This window comes from Gymnodraco acuticeps, unplaced genomic scaffold (assembly GCF_902827175.1).
Source record: "Gymnodraco acuticeps unplaced genomic scaffold, fGymAcu1.1, whole genome shotgun sequence".
NCBI classification, from domain to species: Eukaryota; Metazoa; Chordata; class Actinopteri; order Perciformes; family Bathydraconidae; genus Gymnodraco; species Gymnodraco acuticeps.
Genome location: NW_022990235.1, coordinates 3,779,694 through 3,801,999, shown reverse-complemented (window position 1 = coordinate 3,801,999; position 22,306 = coordinate 3,779,694). Strand labels below are relative to the sequence as shown.

The following is a 22,306-nucleotide window of genomic DNA, read 5'->3' as shown; positions in this document are numbered from 1 at the left end:
AAACAATATTTTAATTATAAAATAATTCAGATAAAACCAAGGTGAAACAATGTAGGCCTATGCTGTGTTTCTAAATAGAATTTTAGAAAGCACTTTATTTAATTACTAGCGTATGTTAGGCTATGTGGCATGTTATGTACCACCCCCCCCAGCACAGGCAGCTCAGTATTGTATTAAAATGGTCTCCGGTGCGTTTTACACGGTAGCCCATAATCCCTAGCAGCGTCCCTTTTGGTTGGTACGTTACATATATATATGTATATATATGTGTATATATATATATGTGTATGTATATATATATATGTATATATATATGTGTATATATATATATGTATATATATATATATGTGTATGTATATATATATATATGTATATATATGTGTATATATATATATATATGTATATATACATATGTACGTTCCTCACAGGAAGTTTACCACGTCACCATCGGACGGACATGTGGTCCATGCATAGGGTCCATGCAGCCTCTGTCACGGGAGGCTGAGGGTGCCGCCTAAAAGCGTGCCGAGTTATTGGATACGTGTTGTTGCTAGGGGCGTGGGTTGTGCAGTGAAATATTCTAGTTTTCCTAAACCTGGACGAGATTAAATACAGGAAGACAGCAGTCATATAAACTGCACGACAGATGAGCAGATGTATTTGACCTGAGGGAAACTGTGCCGCAGTGAGACATCTCTGATAATCGCTTCTATCCTGCACTCCCCGGGACTGTAAGGAGAGTACGGAGGATAGTTAAAGGAGCGACGCAAAGAAGCTGAGGTCGCACTTCTCGGAACTCATTTTCACCCGGAACACCTGCTATTTATTTGCATCAAACGCTGGATGAGTGTTTACAGGGGATGACAGCTGCGCTATTGGTCTTCCCGTGATGTGACTTTGCAGGGATTAGTGAGCGAAACAGCCTAAACATCCTCTGTTCACACAGGCCAGCGGTTTGTCTGCGGAACACATTATATAGCCTATTTGCGCTGGAGCAGACCTTATACAATGTGGAGGGAACTGTGTTCGTGAGCTCATATATGTTGACCTGGCAATGACATTAGGTTTAACTTGAATAGCTCCGTGCTGTATTGCAGCAAGGTGGACCGGGGCGTGAGGTGGCAATGCGCGCATCCTCCGAGCTGGACATTTTGTGGGGGTGTTATGTTTCCTAAACACATTTGAAGCATAAGGCCATACATCCATCCTGAGCTGGCGAACTGCGTCACTGCATGCGAGTTTTGCAGATAGGCAGTAAACTCTCTCACCGCCGGGAGAGGAGCATCATCCTCTCTGCACTATGTCTACGATAAGCGCTTAACAGAGCAGCAGGGATGGATTTGGCGGATCATTCCAGTAACGATCCGCCACTGGGATCCACATTTTCCTCAGCACCCAATTTAGATTCGGACATTAATGCAAACGGCAATAGGGCTATATATCAGAATGGGACGGACCACAATGTCAATAACATCCAAATGGCAGCCCTGCGAGGAGCCAGTGACCCCAGCGCATACCCCTCCACAGACTACCGCGCGCTGGTCCGCCAGAGGTTCATCCGGCGGAGTTTGTGGTTGTCAGACTCCGAGGAGCAGCAGCCGGTGGACACGCCGGAGCCTGTCAACAGCAGCCCGGTGCTGAACATTGACCTGAGGACCATCGTTGATAGGACTCGAACCCGGGTTCTGCAAGGAACCCGCCTGGGCCTCCAGGAGACGTCCAGCACGGAGAGCCAGGTGGGGAAGAAGGACAACCCCTCAGAGAGTGCAGATGAGGAGAAGAGACACCGGAGCGAAGCCGAGCCAAAGGTAGAGGTGGCGCCTTCGGACGTTTCAGGTAAAGCCGGAAGTGACGAGAACGAAGAGGAGCCAGGGATGAAGGCTGTGTCCACTTCACCTGGAGGGCGCTTTCTCAAGTTTGACATTGAGCTGGGAAGAGGGTCCTTCAAGACTGTCTATAAAGGTCTTGACACCGACACCTGGGTCGAAGTGGCATGGTGTGAACTCCAGGTGGGTTCATTCATCATTCAAGGCCAACATTAGCCACTGATAGCACTTCGGGATTTGTCTTCAAATATGAAGTGCATCACAAATGAAACCCATTATTATTATTATTATTATTATTATTATTATTATTATATGATTATTTATCTCTAACAGCACTGTGGGTAGTGGTTTGTTAAAAAACAACAATGAGCCCAAAAAGTCATTTTGCAGCCAAAGGTAACCCAAGATGTTTCTCTCAAGAAAACAAAGGACTTGTTTAATGATACTGCTACTTAATTAATTCTAGGTTTTTTTCAAACTCTCCGTCAGGAGTCTCTCAGGTATACCAGTAAAGCGTCATATGCACCTTGCATGACAAAGTGTCACTAACTTCTTACAGATGCCTCAAAATCCACCCTATAGAGTGAATGTGAATAATTGTCAGATTATCTGTCTATTTATTTGTATTTCTTGGCTTTTATTGTCATAACTAGGGTCAACCATTTAAAGAGCAGGTTGAAATTGATGAAGTCTGCAGTTAGTTGTGTTTTTATTTTTCATTGATTTAAAGATTTGTATCAACAGAATAGTTCTGTTCCATTGTTTTTATACTCTGATATTGCTGAGGTACTATATGCTTTACAGCACCAGATGAATTACTGCGTTTGTTTCCATATGGGGGAACTGAGAAAAGGCATTATTCAGAGTAATGTTACAGGGCATAGTGAGGAGGAGGTGACTGTCAGTCATGTTCTCTTTGTCAGCACTCACTTTGCTCCAGCCTTTCCTCTCATAATTCCCACCCTTAATGTTTCTTTATCATGTAGTTTTGTGTTTATCAAAGACATTATGAGACTTTAATTTTCAAATGTTCAGCTGTATACTTCCTTGAGATATAACTAAATTAAATCAAAGTATTTCAGCATTCACACCTTAACAGTGTTTAGCCCATTCACAGTGTTGCCAGGTAATCTTTTGACACTTTAATTAGTCATCATTTTAGCATGGAGCTAATACAAACATAGCAGTGACAGCTTACTGTATCACTAACTAATGTATCAACTTTTAGGATTTATATTTGCTAAGCTTTTACAGCCTGCATAGAGCAAATTACTACCAGGGAAACGACCCTGGGATTTGGTTCAGCCACTGTCAATAGTTCACATCTTCTATTAGTTGATATAATGGACAGTTGTCTAAGACTGAGTCATGCTAAAGCACTACTTTAAATATTGTGTTTACCAGTGATGTGCTCATGAGTTTCTTGGAAATAAGTCATTAAAACATCATTACATTTTCTCCCATCAAATATTTTTTTAATCAGACTTCGATTAGATGCGTTGTTTGAGTCAATGCGCTAGCTACCTGTGTATTGGAGCTCAACATACATTTATGAACTTCAGTCTATCTTAAAGTGACCATAATGAGGATACTGGTTGTGACTTTGAGACGCAGCCCTGCAGCAGTATTTTATAGGTTTGGTGCGGCTTGATAACGACCAGAGCTGATGCTTTTTTTTTGTCTTCCTACTGTTGCAGAACTCAGGTTCACCCCATCAGGCCCGGGGGAATAAGTAATCACAGCACAACTCAATAAGGTTTAGACACAGAATGAAATCACTATTACGTTGTGCTTATCTCACAGCTTTTTGTTGGCAACAACACAGGTCCCTCCAGATTCAAGTGAGGCTACGTGAAGTTCACCATTTCTTTTTTATGCACATGTATATTATACATATAACGAGCATTATTTGCATGGGCAACTTCAATCAACCCTTGTTGGAATTAAGGAAATGTGTTCCTAAATGATTGTGCAAAAGGTGATGAATTGTCCTGGCTTCAACCCACATTTTAGCCTGGTTCCTCTCAGCTTTGAGTATACGTTTAGTATCCAAGTCTTCACGGGTAAGGCCCTAATGTTTTTTTAGAGTAACTATTTGCGTCTGAGCAGGTTTTTATGAGATTTAGTGATGATTCAACCATTCTGTCCCTAGAAATAAGGCCTTGCCCTGCAGAGCTTGTGTGCATGACTCACACAATGCTGCTGCAACTTAAATAGATATATAGATACTGTGTGTGTTTGAGGGTAAAACTAAGAATGAGACAGCAAAATACATAGATTTTCATTAAAAGGTTTATAAATCAGATTTAAAAAGACGCCAGTGCTTGTTGTGGAGCAGAACAACCTGCTGGACTTGTTACTTATTTATTCAATGAATGATTATTAAACAGCAATTTGTTACCCAAAGTGAGCAAATGATGCAACCTAATTCAGTAAACTGCCAAAACATTTCACCAGCTTGAGAACTGTGTCTCACTGTTGCACATTATTTGTCGTGTTTGATGGCTTAATTAGGAATACTAAAACTGGAGAGTGGAGAGTGAATCTTGCTGATGCAGCCCTCTGCACCAAGACAGAAAGAGAGAGGAGAGTGGTTCAGCTAAGGACAGCAAGATACACTCATAGTGTTTCATACACAGCAATTCAAGAATACTATATTTATATTCATTTCAGCATTATTCTCTTCATCAATACACACTTATTGAGAAAAACCTGCTGTTCATATATTGTTGTTCTATGCTTTTATTGTTCAAAATGAAGATTCTTTGTTGTGTGCCACACCCTGCTCAGACCTTCTCTCTGCCAAGAACCATTACTAACCTGTACATAAACCTCCTGGAAAATTGGACAATGTTACCAGAAAGATAGTTTTATTGTAATATATTTGTTACTAATGAGAATCACCATTATGAAAAGGGCTGAAGCAGGTGAGGCATATCCTTCACGATGCCGCTCGTAATCGAGCATGTAATGCTGCACACTGCATAGGTCATTCAGTCCACACTGAATGAAATCTGATTCCCCAGCATCAGTCAACAATCAATGCGAAGTGATGTACAAGAGGTTTTTGTTGAATTCCAGACATTTGAAATACTACATTCAACATTATCGTTGCCATTAAAATGTGTGCATTGAGACAGCAGGAAAAAAATCCAGAGGTCATTCAGCATTTTGTGGAGGCTGAGGCCATTGGGTTGTATCTGCCATGCTGACTGGAGAGAACAGAAATGTAGGATGTTCGCCCGTCAGCTGTTTTACTATTTATACAGTGGTTCAGGGAAGGCAGGGGCCAAAATATTGATCGAGTATACAAGGATTCACTCAGGCGTGTTACCCAAAGATCAATTTAAACTCTGAAGAATTGAACATTAACATTAATGATTATGTTCCTTTTTATGTCTTGTATTCTTTGATGGATGAGAAGGAATCTCCAGTGGCTGTTTAAAACTCTTATTGTTATTTTCTTATATTGCTTTTTTATTTTTAACCAGCAGCAGATTTGACATTAACTGATTAAAAATACGTTATAATGAAATATAATCTTTTGTTTATCCGGCATGACAGATGTGTTTGTCTCTGTATCACACCACTCAGGATTTTACTCACAATGGGTGAGTTTATTGAGTCCTGTGTTTTACACACAGATCAAATTAAGTAGATGGTTCAGTCCTGCATGTTTACATACCAAAATGCCAATGCTGTGTTCACTCTTAACATGAGCCACAGGCATTTGTAACGGAGTGCCCACATCTGAAGGAATGGTACACTATTTAAAGAAGGTTTAAAGGGGATTTTTATCTTCCTTTACCTCTTGTCAGAATATTCGAAAAACACTGAAAACGACGATGATTCAGCAACTTCTTCCTCCCCCTCCACAACTTGTTCAATTTGGATAAATTAAACAGCACTGGAGCTTCTCCTATGATAAGGCTCTAGCATACTGACAAAAGTGAGTGGGTGAACCTAGAATTCATTATTTTACATTCAACATTTTTTTTTCCTAGGAACGGAAACTATCAAAAGTCGAGAGACAGAGGTTCAAAGAGGAGGCAGAGATGTTAAAGGCTCTCCAGCATCCCAACATCGTGCGATTTTATGACTTCTGGGAATCACCGGTTAAAGGGAAAAAATGTATCGTTCTGGTGACAGAGCTGATGACCTCAGGGACACTTAAAACGTAAGTTTATATTAAAACCCTTTTCTATAATTATTGATATTGGTGAAGTCATGGTATGTTTTCCGTCTTAGCTCATGTGTGTCCTTTTCATCCTTATACCCATCAGTAAATCACAGATTGTAAGTTGCACATATTAGTCTCCTAATATTAGTTCACCTTACAGTTTAATGACCAACATCATGTGTATCAAGTTTTATACATATTGCCTTTATTTTTAGTCAATGTGGTTTGAACCCGAAAAGTATTTACCTGGTGACAACTTGAACATCTCCTTCGTCCCACAGGTATCTGAAGCGCTTTAAGGTGATGAAGCCTAAAGTTCTTAGGAGCTGGTGCAGGCAGATTCTCAAAGGCCTCCACTTCCTCCACACAAGGACCCCTCCAATCATCCACAGAGATCTGAAGTGTGACAACATCTTCATCACTGGTCCTACAGGCTCTGTCAAAATAGGCGATCTGGGCCTAGCGACACTGAAAAGGGCCTCTTTTGCTAAAAGTGTTATCGGTAAGTGAAGTCCTTGTCTTTATGAGAGATATATTTTAAACCTGCAGTAACTCTTTATGCCCTCTGCTCCAGTTGAAACATTATCACCTTTTAAAATGATATGGGAAATGATACAGAGCAACATTTGCATTAATTTGTTTTGACTCTGACTCTGGAGTATGTAAGACCAACAACTCCTGAGGGAAATATCTGGCCCTTAAACTTTCATTAAACACGTTTTTTTAAAACAAAGATTAACATCAAATCAAAGTTTCAAAGTTGCATCCCAACAATTTCTCTCTGTCTTGTGAGTGATTACTAAAAACAGCTGTGTTGGGTTTCAGTCCTTGACACTGATATTGATCCCTCTGAAATAGGATGACACGCTTAAAACTGCATTTTACTTTATCATTTATCTGTGTTTTCTTGCATTATTCTCTAGGCACTCCTGAGTTCATGGCCCCAGAGATGTATGAGGAGCACTATGATGAGTCTGTGGATGTCTACGCCTTTGGGATGTGTATGCTGGAGATGGCCACCTCAGAATATCCCTACTCTGAGTGTCAAAATGCTGCTCAGATCTACCGAAAAGTCACCAGTGTAAGATCACATTTAAGACTGTCAAATTCTATTACAACTGCTTTAAGTCAGGATTAGCTGTCCTTAATGAAATAAATAAATGTCGACTGGAGACATTTACAGGGTTTGCAGCCAATGATTGTTTTCACGATAAATAATCAAATGCTTTTTGATGGAATGTCTTCTGAATAACCACACAATCTTTAACTTGTTAACAATTGATGACACCTGCCCACATTTATTCATTGTTAAAGTATGTCTTGAAATCTCATTAAGAGTTATAAAGTGAGATGTAGAAATGTTTGCTAACATAAGCTGCCAAAACTACTAGTCATCAAAGCAAGGGTGAATTTACATCTTAAGAATTACATTACATTATTTAATATGTTTTCAGTGCATACACACATTTAGTCTGACCTTAACTAGCAAAAGTTAAATGTTTTTTTATTTAAAAAATGACTCCGTCTTACACTTTGAATCCTTTCTCATTTAATTTCAACACTCAATATTTTCAGTGCCAAAGAAAACCTATTGTACCGCAGTAGATCTTTAATCCCCAGAGTCAAGGTTCCAGGGAGAAATGGGTTTTGAATGTATGTTTTATTACCCTGCAGACAGCACGTTCTGTACTTCCTGGTATGTAGTCACACACTAAGGACTGCTATTTGTAATTTCTTGAGTTGATAAATGCTAATGCTTGTTTGTATTGCAGGGGGTAAAACCTGCTAGCTACGGCAAAGTCAGTGACCCAGAAATCAAGGAAATAATTGGGGAATGTATCTGCCACAGATGGGAAGAAAGGTAAGGGGAGCTGGACCTTTGGCAGTGACGCATATTGTATATAGATAGAGGCTGACTTTTAACAAAACCCTGTGTTGTTTTGTTTCTGTTCCTGTGTGACGTCAATACCATTATTTGGCTCTGGCCCAGTCAATGTTATTGTGTGTTATGCATCATTGATGTGAGGTCACTATCATCGTGGTCCGTAGCCCAGGGCAGTATCTGATGTTTGTTTGTTTCCTGCAGGTACTCCATCAAGGACCTCCTGAATCACGCCTTTTTTGCAGAGGATACAGGCGTGAGGGTAGAGCTTAATGAAGACGATGATGGCAAGAAAGCATCCATTGCCTTGAAGCTGTGGGTTGAGGATACAAAAAAGCTGAAGGGGAAGTACAAGGAAACTGGTGCCATCGAGTTTTCCTTTGACTTGGAAAATGAGGTCCCAGAGGTTGTTGCCCAAGAAATGGTAAACAAAATCTTTGAATTACCAAAAATAATCATTGTATTTTGATAAATATGCACAGAAAATAGTTGTAACGTTTATGCCATTGGGGGTATATAGGTGTACTACACTAGAACAATCAGGAGATCTAAACAAAGGACTGATCCCTTTTGTCTTAAGACTTGTTTGGATGTCTATTGACCTTTGCTTTTTCACCGGCCCTAACTCACTTTTCTGTCCCACAAACTTCATTTGTCGACTCTTAGAAAATACCAATTTTTTATTGACTGGCTTGTGTCTGTTGAAATTCATTGACACTTCAAAAATAGCTTCAATTCAGTGCGTAAGGAAGATGAAGCTGCAGGTAACCATAGCAACAATACTTCTTTGTTCTTCTAGGCACGGTGACACACAATGAGGGAGTGGAGGTAATTCAAAGAGATGCCTTTATATATCAGGACAACTTGTTGTGGATTATTAACTATGTAGTATAAATGCACTACAAAGGGTTCTTTATACAGAAGTGTCTTGTTATAATACAGTCTTTACTTTCGAACACAATCCTGGGCCCTTTTAGTTAGGTGTAATGTATCTGGTTTAGTGGTCATGTCAGTAATCATACGCTTGATGTAATTATTGATTAAAACTAAAGGCAACTGATCGGTTGATCTGTGCTCTCCCATGTAATGAATGTCAATTTGTTTATTGATTACATATACTGTGGAATTACAACCTTAGTTTGTTCTTAGCTGCAGTGATCATCTAACCTGTGTCCTGTAGGTGGAATCAGGTTTTTTTCTGGACTGTGATGTAAAGATAGTTGGGAAGTCCATCCGGGACCGCGTGGCTTTCATTAAATGGAAAAGGGAGCGGACTGTCTCTCCAGCTGTGAAGAAGCCGCAGCCGAACCTCCTGACGGTGCTCGGACCCGCCGTGCCACAGGCAGCCACATTAGCTACGACAGATGGTGAGGAACAGGAGGTGGAGCAGCAGACTCTGGTCTGCACCGTGCCAGCCACCACGTCTTCCACAGGTGAGAACGTGCAATCAGTAAAACACATGAACGTATCCTACATCATACAAACTCATGAATCCATTAACAGGACAGGACACACTGCTATGAATCGTTAAATTGGTATATTTGAAAGTAAATGAGACTGCAGCATCCGAGTAAGACCGATTAGTCATCATAAGACATCATCACCCAGCTTTTGAATTTTAATGAGATTTTTCCCCTGTCCTTTCTCTGTGTCCGTCCTTCCTGCAGAGGACGTTGTTGAGAAATGTAATGTTTTATTCACTCTGTTATTACAGCTGACAGCGGAGTGGGCCCTGCCATGCAATTAGATGATCTAAATAATCAGCAGAGTATCTTCAACCAATCGCTTCCAGAGCCCATCTCCACAGCTCAGATGATCTACAGTCCTCCTGCTCTGGTTGAGCCTCAACACCAGGGGCCATACCAGCAACCCACAGCACAGGCCTCTCAAGAAAGCTACACACAGACATCCTCTCAATTACACCAGGGGGCCTACCAGCAAACCACAGATCAGCTGCATTCTGGGGCCTATCATCAACCTGCAGCACAACTGCACCAGGGGCCTTATCGGTCTCAAACCGTGAGTGACAGTATTTCTAATTTCTCTGTGGAAACTTTTGTAACTTTTTTCATTGAAATCTTTGGAATTTTACACTGCAACTTGTATGTTATGACAACAGTGTGTTAGAAGGTCCTACCATGTCAGGCATTAAGGTTAGAAAACCCTCTCTCACTAAGACAATGAATAAAAGCCCCTCTCTATGTCCACCACAGGATCTAGCTTAACCAATAGCATAGAACTCAGCGCATGCCACAGGCTTCGTATCCTCTAACTCAGCCCATAATCCATCATTATTATCTTCTCAAATGCCCCCACATACACACTCACATCATGCCTCAGCAAGTCATTTCAATTCACCTCTGCGTTCCCTGAGTTTACTGCCTCCCTCCTCCCTCCGTCTGAGCGTCACAGCCCCCACCGCCAATGAAAGGCTTGCATGTCTCTCCTCATGATGGTTAAGACAAAGGGAGGAGCATCTCTGTGACACAAAAATATACACTTTTTCTCCACATCTTTTAATTTATCTTCAGTCTCTAACCCCGGCTCACCCACATCTCCTACATACACTTTTCTTTTTCTTTTTGGCCCTATTCTCAAACAGTCAACCAGACCCAGTGACTTCCCCTTCACATCTTTCCCCACCCTCAAAATTGTGCTCTCACTGAGTTAATATGAGGGTGGATATCTCTTCTGATCCACTTTTCCATCACATCATCTTCTATCGCATTACTTGTTAAATTACACAAACATGACCATGTACAGGGCCCAATGCATGTAAACCCCACTATATGTTTTCTGACAGACTATTTCGGATCCATCTACACCAGCCACTACTATGCACCAGAGTAGGCAGACAGCACAGAGCTTCCCAGCTGCATACCCCAATCCACAGCCACAGTTTACTGACCAACCCACCCAGGAGCAGGTACTGCATGCACCAACTGCGACAGGCCCTGGCAACAGCTTAAGTGAGACACAAAAAAGCAGAAGTAGAAGGCCAAACCTTGGAAGTCAACACTTGCCAACAGAGAGAATTGTCCCAAATGCTTGTTTGATATTTAGAGATACTGATTCTATCATCGGCATTCAGTGTCACCTGTTACAGATAGCCAAAACATTTCAACATGGAGGAGATTATTGTGCTATTTAGTGGTACCAGCTATCTGAAAGCCCACTATTTTGAGTTATATCTGCATGTGAGGTGGGTACAAACTGCATCTGATACCCATTTTAAGTTCCTCATCACATATTGTACAGTATTTGTTTGTGTGTATATGTCAATGTAAATGGTTTTACATTTGTTTCCTTCCCATTTGCCTTTACTCCATTTAGTGCAAACTTCAACAAGCTGCTGTCCTGCCCCAGGTATGGCAAACATTTATTTTAACTTAACTGTGGGCTACAGTACATACACTACAAACACCACAGAATAGTTGGATCAAATGAAGTCTGCCTGCCACGCAGCTCCCTTTTTTAAAGTGGAGCTTAGACTACAATTTCTTAAGTTTAATGCAGAAATCACTTTGTATTTCTATCACACAGCTTATAGCTTGTTGCATTGTTTTCGTAGCTGTTATCTGCTGAGCAGACCACACCTCACCTGAGTCCTGCTGACACACCTACCAGTTTTTCACAGTCAGTGTCCAGTACTCCTCCCCCGCTCCTGCCCCATGAGATCAGCACACAGGTGCGTTGTAGAAGCATTAGCGCACAGTCACACATAAAGACCAGTGACCATCCCCTGCCATGGCGATATTTGCGTGAAAGTTCACCAAACTTCAAATTCCCACGATGCAAAGATGCAAATTTGCTTCGCTACAGGAAGCAATATTTTCATACCCTTGCTTGCATAGAATAAAAGAAAATGGGTGGCAAATGTAAATTATGTGTGAATTTGCTTAGAAACAACAAATTATGGTAGATAACTTGGTAGAAACATTTTACAGATGTTAGTAGGTCATACATAAAGGGCCTATCTGAATGTTATTTCCATCGACTGGTTGCCTTTGTTCATTTTTGATCATTTTCCATTCTTTCCCAGTTTTCCTCACCATATCCTGTTCAAATAGGGTGCCTCAAGCCCTCCTCCATCCCCCTTACTCCTCTGCCATGTGCCTACAGCAGCAGTGGCCCTCTTATGTCTAGCTCCCATTACTCACCCTTACTCCACCAACCCTTCCTTACTCTGACCTCTCACTCTGCCCTGTCCTCTCTCGGGTCCCCTCAGACCCCTCTGTCCACACCTCAGCACATGCCTAACTTTGCACTCCCTATTCCACTTTTAGCTATGTACATGTCCTCTGCAGTGCCTCAGCAGCAGGGCGGCCCTCTGACATCTCAGACAAACTTTAGCTTCCATACCACCCATTCATTACCTTTCTCCCAGGTACAACCTATCCCATACCCTGCCCCCTACCCTGAGCAGGAATTGGCTCAGCCGCCTGTTCAGGTGAATATTTAGCTTAGTTCTCACTGTTGTGGTTGGGCCATGGGAAATCTCTAATACTAAGGTAGCAATGTGTCTTGTTGATATAATTCATGCAGGGCTTGTGTTTAGGGACTTAGAGGTAAATATGAACCAGTTGTAATTTATTGATGAACAATTCCCTAAATGTGCTATTGTTTCCTGGTACAGATGATTCCACCACAGGGTAATGTTGCCCTGATCCACCCTGGGTTGCCTGCTGTACAGACTCGTCTCTGGGAAAGTGGAGTAGATGCAGAAATGTCTACAGCTGTCCAAGACTTAACAAGTGCTCCTACAGTTTCAACTGCAGCCTCAATCTTAGGTCCAGCTCTAGTTGAAACGCAGTCCCAAACACAAACACCAGCTCTGGTCGCAGCACAAAACCAACAGCTTTCAGCATCAGATCAAGCTGAAGTCATGCCTCAAACTATGGATCCAACCTTTGTTAATGACCCACTGTCAGTCCCAATACAAGTTCCGACGGCAGTGCAAACGATAGCCCCAGTTCAAGCACCAATTTCTGCATCAGATCTCCCTTTTGAATCACCAAAAGACTTATCGAAAAGCTTAGCCCCAGCCCCTGTTGCAGCTTCTGTCCCAGCTGCAGTTCTGCAGCCTGCTGGCATCCAGACAGCAGGCTCAGTGTCTGAGAGTGCCAGCGTGGCCACAACTCAGCAAAACTTTGAGTCCACCTCTGCATCCGGCACCCTTCAACAAGAGTCCTGTCTAGAGGTGTGTATGTTTTTTGCGTGTAATATTGATCAATACACATATGCATATATACTTACTAAAAGAGCATGTTTTATATATTCTTGCAAGAATCCCTTCTGTAGATAATGAAACTTCTACCAAGGTCTCCTAACTGTTTTGTACATGCACAATTCTCTGTCTTCAGGATGCGCTTCAAGACAAACCCATAGGTTTACCCAATTATGCCTATGACAGGTGTGTGTGTCAAGATTTTCACAGTTTTTTCAGCTATTAACAGATTCTATAGAACTTTGTGTGATGAAAATGCTGACACCGACATAGAGGTGATAAAGTGTTAAACTTTTTATTTTATAGTTTTAACTCTGATGTGGCATCTGGTAAGGAAACAAGTGATGGCTATGACAGCTTGGCTAGTGGAGGGAAGGGGGACGGAAAACCCAGGAAGCATCACCGCAAGTCTGCCCGCACACGCTCCCGGCAAGAGAGGACCAGCAAACCCAAACTGAGCATGCTAAATGTGAGTCATGCTGTCATTTTTGAAGTTATAGTTTTTTACAAATTGTGAGTTGTATGATTGTTAAGTGTATTTCCTGCACACACAGGTTTGCAACACTGGTGATAAAATGGTTGAATGCCAGCTGGAGACACACAACCACAAAATGGTGACCTTTAAATTTGATCTGGATGGAGATGCTCCAGAGGAAATTGCCACTTACATGGTTAGTTGAAGCTTTTACAATTATTTGGTTATATTTATGACACTGTTTAACATATTTTAAATTGTATGCTTACAGGTAGGGAATGGGTTTATCTTACTGATAGAGAAAGAGATCTTCATTGACCAGCTAAAGGACATTGTGGATAAAGCTGAAGACATGCTGAATGAAGATATTGAGGGAGAAAGGGTCTCCGCCCTAAGTTGTAGTCCTGAACAATTCCAGATATTTGAAGGACTGGCAGGAGAGGTAAGAGGGACTATACTCGTCAACTTTTGTAACGCTTGACTTGTGCAATCTAAACAACTAAAAATGTCCTAAACTTTCATATTTTAAGACAGTATAACAGCTTGATCATTACTTTCCTTGGTAATTTAGCTACCTGAATCAGTATGCAAATATTAATTAAGTTGAACTATTCGAATTGACTGCAAATATTATTTGGATTATATGTAGTTCATTACTCCCTCAATCAAATATGGTTATAGATATTTAAATACAGAATGGCAAGAATAATATTGACTTAGCTCATTGTCATCTGTCTTTCTCTCTGCAGTATCAGCAACCTGGAGCACATCAGCCTGTCTATCAGCAGAACGGTAAAACAATAATGCCCTTCATATTGTATCCATCTGCATGTCTTCATTTTGAATGTCACATTCTCCTGGAAGAAAATAAGTGGAAATTGTTTGAACAATTCTTCACACAGGAAAGCGATGGTTCATAATTTGCCCTGTTGAGGAGACGCCCACATCCAGCCAGGAGACCCCGTCTGATGGGACTGTTACACAGTCTCCATGCAGTTCCACCACTACCCAGCCTGCTGACAGTGTCACTGCAAAACCCAGAGGTGACTTTGTTGCTACAGAGCAATTTCAGCCAACTTATACAGCTTCATAGAACAATAGCACTACTTTGTGGCAGCTGGATGAATTGCAGCCTAAAGCTCTGGTGTGCAATAATAGCTTTTAAATAAAAGGTTTCAAAAAAAGTTGGTATATATTTACACTAATTGAAAGAATTTTCTCTCATCTTGATTTTTGTGTCCTGCAGAAGAAGGGTCGTCTTCCACAATGTCTGGTGGAAGTGGAGGCTTCACCTATGACGTCTATGGATTCTGTAGCCCTCCGATAATGTCCAACACAGACCCTCTTTTCTTAGCTACCCTGTCTCCCCCTGTTTCTGCTCCCCCGACCCTTCAGTCAGTGACATCAGGGGTGCCTGCTGGCAGCTCGGTGCAGCCCAGTGTTCATCATGCTCAGCCCGCCAAAGCACAAACTTTGCCCCCGTCATCCCCACATACGTCTTTCCCGATTGATGAGTCACGGGGATCCCCTTCGGAATCCGTCTCTCCAATTCATGCAACTCTGCAGATGCCCGACATGTCATACGCTGTTGCTATGGCTGACGAAGTGCCCTGCTGCCCTCTGGTTATGCCCTTATCTCTGGATGTGAGCGGTTTACAGGCTGTGCCTCCTCTCGCTCCACTTCCACTCCAGGAGCCATGTTCAGCCAAAGATCCTCCGTCTGTCTCCTATGCCTCGGCCGTACGCAGCGAGCGCCCACAGCAACCTGTGGTGCTTCACCAGCCTTTTTCCAGCGTGGGAGGAACCAAAATGTCCTCGGTACCCCAGAGCCCTGCGCCATCCCAGCACGGCGCAGGGCATGGTGAGTTAGATGGTGAAGGAAGGCTTGGCCGTGGAGGCTTTGTGGACAGCACTATAAAAACACTGGATGAGAAGCTGAGGAACCTGCTCTACCAGGAATATGCTCCCATGTATCCATCGGGCAGTGCTGCAGAGACCCCGGGCTCCTGCACCGAGTACATACAGTCTCCTCCGGGTCCAGATAGTGCCACAGGAGGGTCCGGAAACAGCACGCCGGGGCCGATAGGGGAGGGCCGCTACAGGGTAGGAGAACAGCTAGTAAGTACAATCCACAGTGACTTGTTAAACTGAATGAAAATATACAGTATTTTAGTTGCATTAAAAAAAAAACACTTTCTAATTTTAGAGTAAGATTTTATCTACAGTAAGATCTCATGAGAAATATTTAGTTAGAGATCAACTAAAGATTGTGTCTACATTAACAGGTGTATAATAAAAAAGTAATAAACAGTTTTATCGTAATTAATAATTCCTTGTTTTGTTCATCTCTCACCTTAGCCTCAAATTCCAGAGAGAATGGATAGTTTGAGCACATTGAGTGACTCAGCTGTGTGTGGTATGTACAACACACACTAATCAATCTAACAACCTGCTATCATTAACTATTTGTTGATTTTGGCATTGCCACGGTGATCATTGTTGTTGAAATGTTTGCAGCTTCCCTGTCAAGAAGACACGTTCCTCACTCCACCTCCTGCTCTGGAACAAGAGGCCGATTTAAAGTACGATTACGAGATTTTACTCATTTAAACACATTTAAACACAGTTGGTAACTTTGTCATATTGCTGAAAATATCACTGAGAGAAGTTTCAGCAAATATGACAAAAAAGGTATTTAGCTAACTGTAGTTTTAAGGGGCAAGTATAATTGTGTTTTTAGATGAGTTCAACTGCATATGCTCTAACAGAAGCATTGCACAATGCCTTGTGTTTAGCTGATTTGCTCTTTTCTTTTTGCAGATCATCTCTGTTCCTCCTGAAGTAGCCAACAGACTAGATGTGAAGCGGAGGAGCTGGAGCAGCGCTGCCTCACCAGCACACCCTGTAGGGTACAGTGAGGACTACATCCAGGCTGAGGCCTTATCAGAATCCACCACAATTGGCCGTTTCTCTGTGGTTAGCACAGAAGATGAGATGACTCAGAGGATGCGTTGCAGCCGATACTCTGCCCCGCCAGATTTCTACCTGGACACACCTCCATCAATGGCCAAGAGGGAAACTCTGCCTCGGGCCGTGACATCCAACTCTGTTGCTGTGGATGTCACGGTCCATGCTCGTTTCCTGTCCTCAGACTCAGGGGCTGAGAGCAGTCCTGCAAAGATGGCTCCTGCCACCCCGTCACAACATACTCGCTCTGAGCGCAGAGGAAGTGACCTCATGAAGAGGGCAGTGGCATTCCTCCGTCGCTCAGGGCGCAGCAGCAGTGTGCAGAGCTCTGACTCACCAAGCAGGCATGGAGGCATGCACGGCTCGGCCTATGCCAGCAGCGATAATGACTCAGAGATGGAGGACTCAGACATGAAGAGGGAACTACAGAGACTCAGGGAGAAGTGAGTATAGCCATAGTTTCTTTTGGCCTTATTAAATGTCTTTTCATGAAAATATGTAGTTATTTATCTTCAAGTGACCACTATGCTGCCGCTTCCATCCCCTCAGACATCTGAGGGAGATCTCTGAGCTGCAGGCCAATCAGCGGGGGGAAGTGGAATTGCTGTATTGCCGGCTTGGCAAAGCTCCTCCTCCTGGCCTGGGTCTTTCTCATGATGCACCACCTGCGGGGCGTAGGAAGAAGTCCAACAAGCACAGACTGAAGCCTGGCAAACTTCTCAGCCCTCTAGTCCAACAATTTAGAAATGTCACAACCAAAAGTAGTGACTCAAGCAGAACAGGTGAGTCACTTTTAAGAATGTCAAAGATTGAATATTTACAGCACTGGCACAATGAGTATGCCATTCTGATGCCTGTGTGTGTGTGTTCAGTTGTTGCTACAGGTACAAGTGAACCCACAGTGAGCCTAAATGGCTCTCCAGCCAAAGGGTCTTTCCCCACTCATGAAGGGAGGGCTCGGTCATGCACTAGTCACCTTCCCAGCTCAACGCCAGAGCCTGTGCAGACTCAGCAGCCCTGTTCCCTCAAGGGCTCTTTGTCTTCTGATAATATTTACGGTGGACTACAAGGAGACGGCACTGGCACACAAGCTCCACCGGGACAAGGTGAGCACACAACCAAACATCTTAGCCTGACAGTCTTTACACAAATACAAGAGTGTAAACATGTATATTCAACAGAGAATAAGTAACAAATACATGACTGTGGATTTTTACAATAAGGTTGGGTATTTCAGTGTGTGCTCTTCTTACCCTGTTATCTTCTCCCCTCTTTGATTATACTCCTCTACAGGCTGGTCTAATAACCCCCAAACTTCAGAGAGAGTGACCTATAAATCGAGTAGCAAGCCACGAGCTAGATTTCTCAGTGGGCCTGTGTCTTTGTCTATCTGTTTGTACCTCTTCTCTTCCCGCATAGCTTCATTTGTCTGTTTGTCATCATCATCCTTTATTTCTCTACTTTCAGCTTACTGATATATTTTTCTCTGTCTTTGCCAAATATTATGCAACACTGCCAGGTTTTTAACGCTTTGCCTCATCCTTACCACTTTCTTTTATCTTTTATTTTTGATAGCGCAAAATATATGGCTTTTTCAAACCCATGAAAGTAAAAAAGTAAAGTAGAGATTTTGAACTAACTATAATATATTATTATTATATATGTATTTATACTCACGGTTCCTGTTTAATTAACTATTACCCTTTTCAGAATGTTGAGGTTTGGAAAATTAAGTTTAATTTGAATAAATTATTTGCATTATTTCACATTTCAAGTGTCTCATACAGATGCTATTTGAACAATTCAACTTTACCACCAACCATTACTAAGCAATAGACTTCTGCATGCACCCCAATCAGCCATAACATTTTTAATTTCTCATTGCTTCTTAACCTCTCCTTTCTATCTTTGTATCTCTCTAAAACTGATAATGCACATTGATAGGGATAATTCACTTGCATGATTTTGCTTATAAATGGACTCACTTATTTTAGGGGGCTGATTGCTTTGAATGTTACTTTGGTTTTACTTTGGTTCTTTGTTTTGTGGCAGTATTGAGCATCTTTGTTTTGCACTGCATCTTGTTATTTAACATTATTACCAGCTAATGGAAATGTACATTTGTATAAAGTATTTTTGTGTTACAGGGACAACACTGAAGCGTCTGTGTCTCGGCAAAGAGCGTGGCAGCAGTACGTAAAATGACTGTCTTGCTAAAATGAGTTCAAAGGCGGGTTGATTTCAATCGGTTAAATTAACTCAACAACATGATTTCATGGTATGGGTGTATTTGTGTCTCTTCAGGATCTGGAGCTGGGCCAGGGGCTTTCAATCCATCCCAGCAGCCGCCTGCCGGTGCCACGCCTCCTTCTCATCAGCCGGTGACAGGACTGGCCCAAGCTCAGGCAAATAACAGCAACAACAAGACAGCCACATACACTGGCTTATCCATGAGTGCCAATGAAAACAACCTGTCTGAAGACTTGCAGCGGCTGATGGAGGACTGGGCCCAGGAGGTGCTTATAGTCACCCACAGGCCTGGTACCAACTCTCTGAGCATCAGTGGGCAGCAGCTCTGGAATCAGGTTATGCATCGAACACATGGACAGCTGACAAGTGCTTCAGACGTGAGTCTCATGCTAGTTGTGCACCAGTTTGCTCTGCATTCATATAAAACAAAAATGATTAAAACATATTTTTAAAGTTAAGTTGATCATAGAGGTACAGTGATAGTTGTGCATATACCCACTGTCTTTAGATAATGTAACCTGAAGTGGAGAACAAAACGCATTGACTAGGCATTTTGATTAGTTTAGGATTATGGGAAATTACAATTATTTTTAAACTATTGTATATGTTAAAGGTCCCCTATTATACTGTTTTTCATCAATATATTATAGGTCTCAGATATATACAAAACATGTCTCTGAAGTGTTTGGCTCCAAATACCTTGGTTGGTTATTGGCTAATGGTTACACAAGCCAAAAAATCGTTATGACATCATAAAGTGGCCAAAATCTGATCAGCTCATTTTCAGACAGGTTTTTATATAAATGGATCAGGACAAAAAGAGAGCAAATCTTTTTTCCTGAAATTTACACAGATTACGTTGATGTATAAAATACATTAAAAAGTGGATTTTGCATAATAGGTGACCTTTAAGACAACACACGATGTAGTACTAGTTTGATTATATTTAGTTCATTACTCCCTGACACTGACAGTAATTACCCATTAGCTTTAGTAAATATAAAAGTGTACAGTTTGGTCCTGGAAGTGTTACATGTAATGGGCAGCAATAACCCTTTCTAATTGATTGTATTTTATGACATGCAGTTAATCATTATTGTGAAATTAAAAATCGGCCCATTATCTGACCCTGTTAGGTATCATGGACAGCCCCAGGTCCGGAGGCCTGCAGTGCTTCTCTGTCCTGGCCTGATAGCCCGGGGTCAACAATCATTAGCAGCCCCTCCACTGGGCCCCATGGCAGTTGTCAGCTTCGCTCTCCTGCTGCTTTCAGGGCCGTGTCCTCGCCTCTCTCTGTTAGCCAGTGGCCTGGGTTGCTCTTTCCTCTTCCTTCAGGAGCCTTTGCCTTTCCTGCTGTATGCTCATCCCAGGACGTCCCCAGCCCGACTTCAGCTCCATCATATCAGACGCCGGACCCAAAAGCCAGGACTCTGTAACCTAAGTAGCATTGTGTCTTCCAACTCCGTTACCAAAAATAAATCTCACTATAGTTCTAGTCAATCTTATGTGCATATACTGTATGTATATATATATATATATTTAACCAGCATGTGTATCATATGTACATACTCATATCCACTCTTGAGTTTAAAGTGATTTGGTTATTTCGTATCAACATACCTCATGTCCATATTGCAGTATAATCCTTCAGTGCAGTGTAATGGCAGTAGTACAGGTAAAGAAGCCTAATAAAACCAATCGGGCTAAAAATAGTACATTTTTGTCTTAGCTTATTAATGTATCTTACCACTCATTAAATGTATACAATGAACTGTTCATTAATAATACGTTTATATAAATAGTTCATGTTTTTTTGCTCATATCACCTCTATGGTTGTGTGTATATGAATCATTGTGAGTCTACTCTGTACATAGCCTCTGTGTTTGTACAGATAACATCAGATAATCCATTGCTCGGTGCTGCAGATATGTGTCTTAATGCAACACCTCATTAGCCACCATCATGCCGTCACTGTGAAGACTTGACATCCTGGTCACTAGGACCGGTTGCTTTACTCTGCTCTCAGTCCAAGGGTAGGTTTCATTCTTCATCGATGAAATGCTTCCAGCACAAGCGCTTGAAATATCTTTAAGAGATTTGAATGAACTTGAATTTTATCTTCATGTGGAAAAACACCTGTGAGAGTGCCTTGAAATGAAGTTTCAGTTTTATGAAGAGAAGCTTTTAGATTCAAAGCAGATACCAGATATTCTATATATGCTTTAACCTCCAAAGGTAATTGATGTGATTTGAATAATACATGTGGAATTTCACATCTAATTTAGCAACACAACATAAAAAAATACTTTTATCTGGTCATGTTGAGACATAAAATATCACAGATTGTAAAACTAAACCTTGTTCACTGAAGTAATTATTTGTGGGATTTGCTCTACAACCTTCCACCTCCTGCATGAATACACTGATATTCTGAATGTGCACAGGTTGATGTGGTTTGCTTCAAGAGGATGTTATAAAGAGAAACTAGCATTGAAACAATACAACAAGGAGGGCTGAAGGACTCAACCTTGAGTCAAAGTCATTGTCATGCCATACCTCTAATGCCGTCTGTAGCTTTACATATGGTTGCCTTTGTGGTTTTACAGAAATTATTTTGTGATTGGTTGTTGTCTGATACATATTGATGATATGATGATGTGAGAGGCTCATAAAGAATATGAATAGATGAGAAGCCACAACTGTTTGACATTTTATTATGACAATGCATAGGTTTTCTAGATGATGTTTATCCAACGCTAGCCTCACATGATCATCTTATAAAGCTAATTATGTATATGGCAGAATCAACTCAAAGATCTCCAACAAATATTACACTGTCATGCTTTAAGTTATTTCAATAGTGCAGCCTCAATCATCACTTTCACTTCCAATACTTAAAGCTCTTGTAAAACTTTTATTAGGAAAGCTACTGCTGAATAATACGTTTGCCTAATTCATTAATGTCTCGCATATTAATATTAGAGAGAGTATGGGTCAAGCTTGAGAAATACGGAAAACTACATTTCCCACAATGCTGTTCAGTAGGACTTTTGACATGATAAGGGTTATTTTGTAATTTTTGGAAAGACCTTTCCAGAGCCACATAATACAAAAGTACAAGCAGTGCTCTTTAGGATGAATGAACTGCCCGACTGCAGTGCCACTTTAAAAAACTTTCCATGTTTGCACAGTGTGATGATATTTTGTCTTAAAGGTATAATTTCTTCCATGATGGTTTATGGATTATTATTATTTTCATGAAAACGTCTCCTATGTAGCTTTTTCTTTGTGCTTTTCACATGTATTTGATCTCTTTAATGCTTTCAAAGCAAGCTAGGTGTATGGTTCCTTTCGCCCACTGTATCACCTGTTTTCCAAAATTGGTACTATTTCACAAAAGCTGTATATACTTATATAATAAATTAATATTTGCTTGACATCATACAATATTAGTCTTGTACTTGTTTTATTTTCAGTGCATTGTGAACATATGAACCT

General features: G+C 41.4%; 1 protein-coding gene across 5 annotated transcripts; it reads left to right on the top strand.

Annotated features, from left to right (window-relative positions):
- The first annotated feature begins 561 nt into the window (after positions 1-561).
- wnk2 (WNK lysine deficient protein kinase 2) lies at positions 562-22,255 on the top strand. 5 transcript variants are annotated; one of them, XM_034219289.1, is made up of 27 exons: positions 562-2,009; positions 5,831-6,003; positions 6,288-6,508; positions 6,930-7,087; positions 7,779-7,867; positions 8,093-8,312; positions 9,069-9,321; positions 9,603-9,907; positions 11,222-11,254; positions 11,931-12,338; positions 12,525-13,088; positions 13,252-13,301; positions 13,422-13,584; positions 13,670-13,786; positions 13,862-14,032; positions 14,340-14,382; positions 14,493-14,633; positions 14,837-15,708; positions 15,949-16,006; positions 16,108-16,172; positions 16,411-17,000; positions 17,107-17,339; positions 17,430-17,663; positions 17,851-17,925; positions 18,705-18,749; positions 18,862-19,184; positions 19,944-22,255. In XM_034219289.1, exons 1-27 carry the CDS (start codon positions 1,335-1,337, stop codon positions 20,241-20,243), a joined length of 6,579 nt encoding a protein of 2,192 aa, XP_034075180.1. In that variant the 5' UTR covers positions 562-1,334; the 3' UTR covers positions 20,244-22,255. The 5 variants fall into 5 exon arrangements, with proteins under 5 accessions (XP_034075180.1, XP_034075179.1, XP_034075182.1 ...); XM_034219288.1 differs by having other exon boundaries at positions 17,851-17,949; XM_034219291.1 differs by lacking the exon at positions 11,931-12,338 and having other exon boundaries at positions 17,851-17,949.
- Positions 22,256-22,306: the final 51 nt, after the last annotated feature.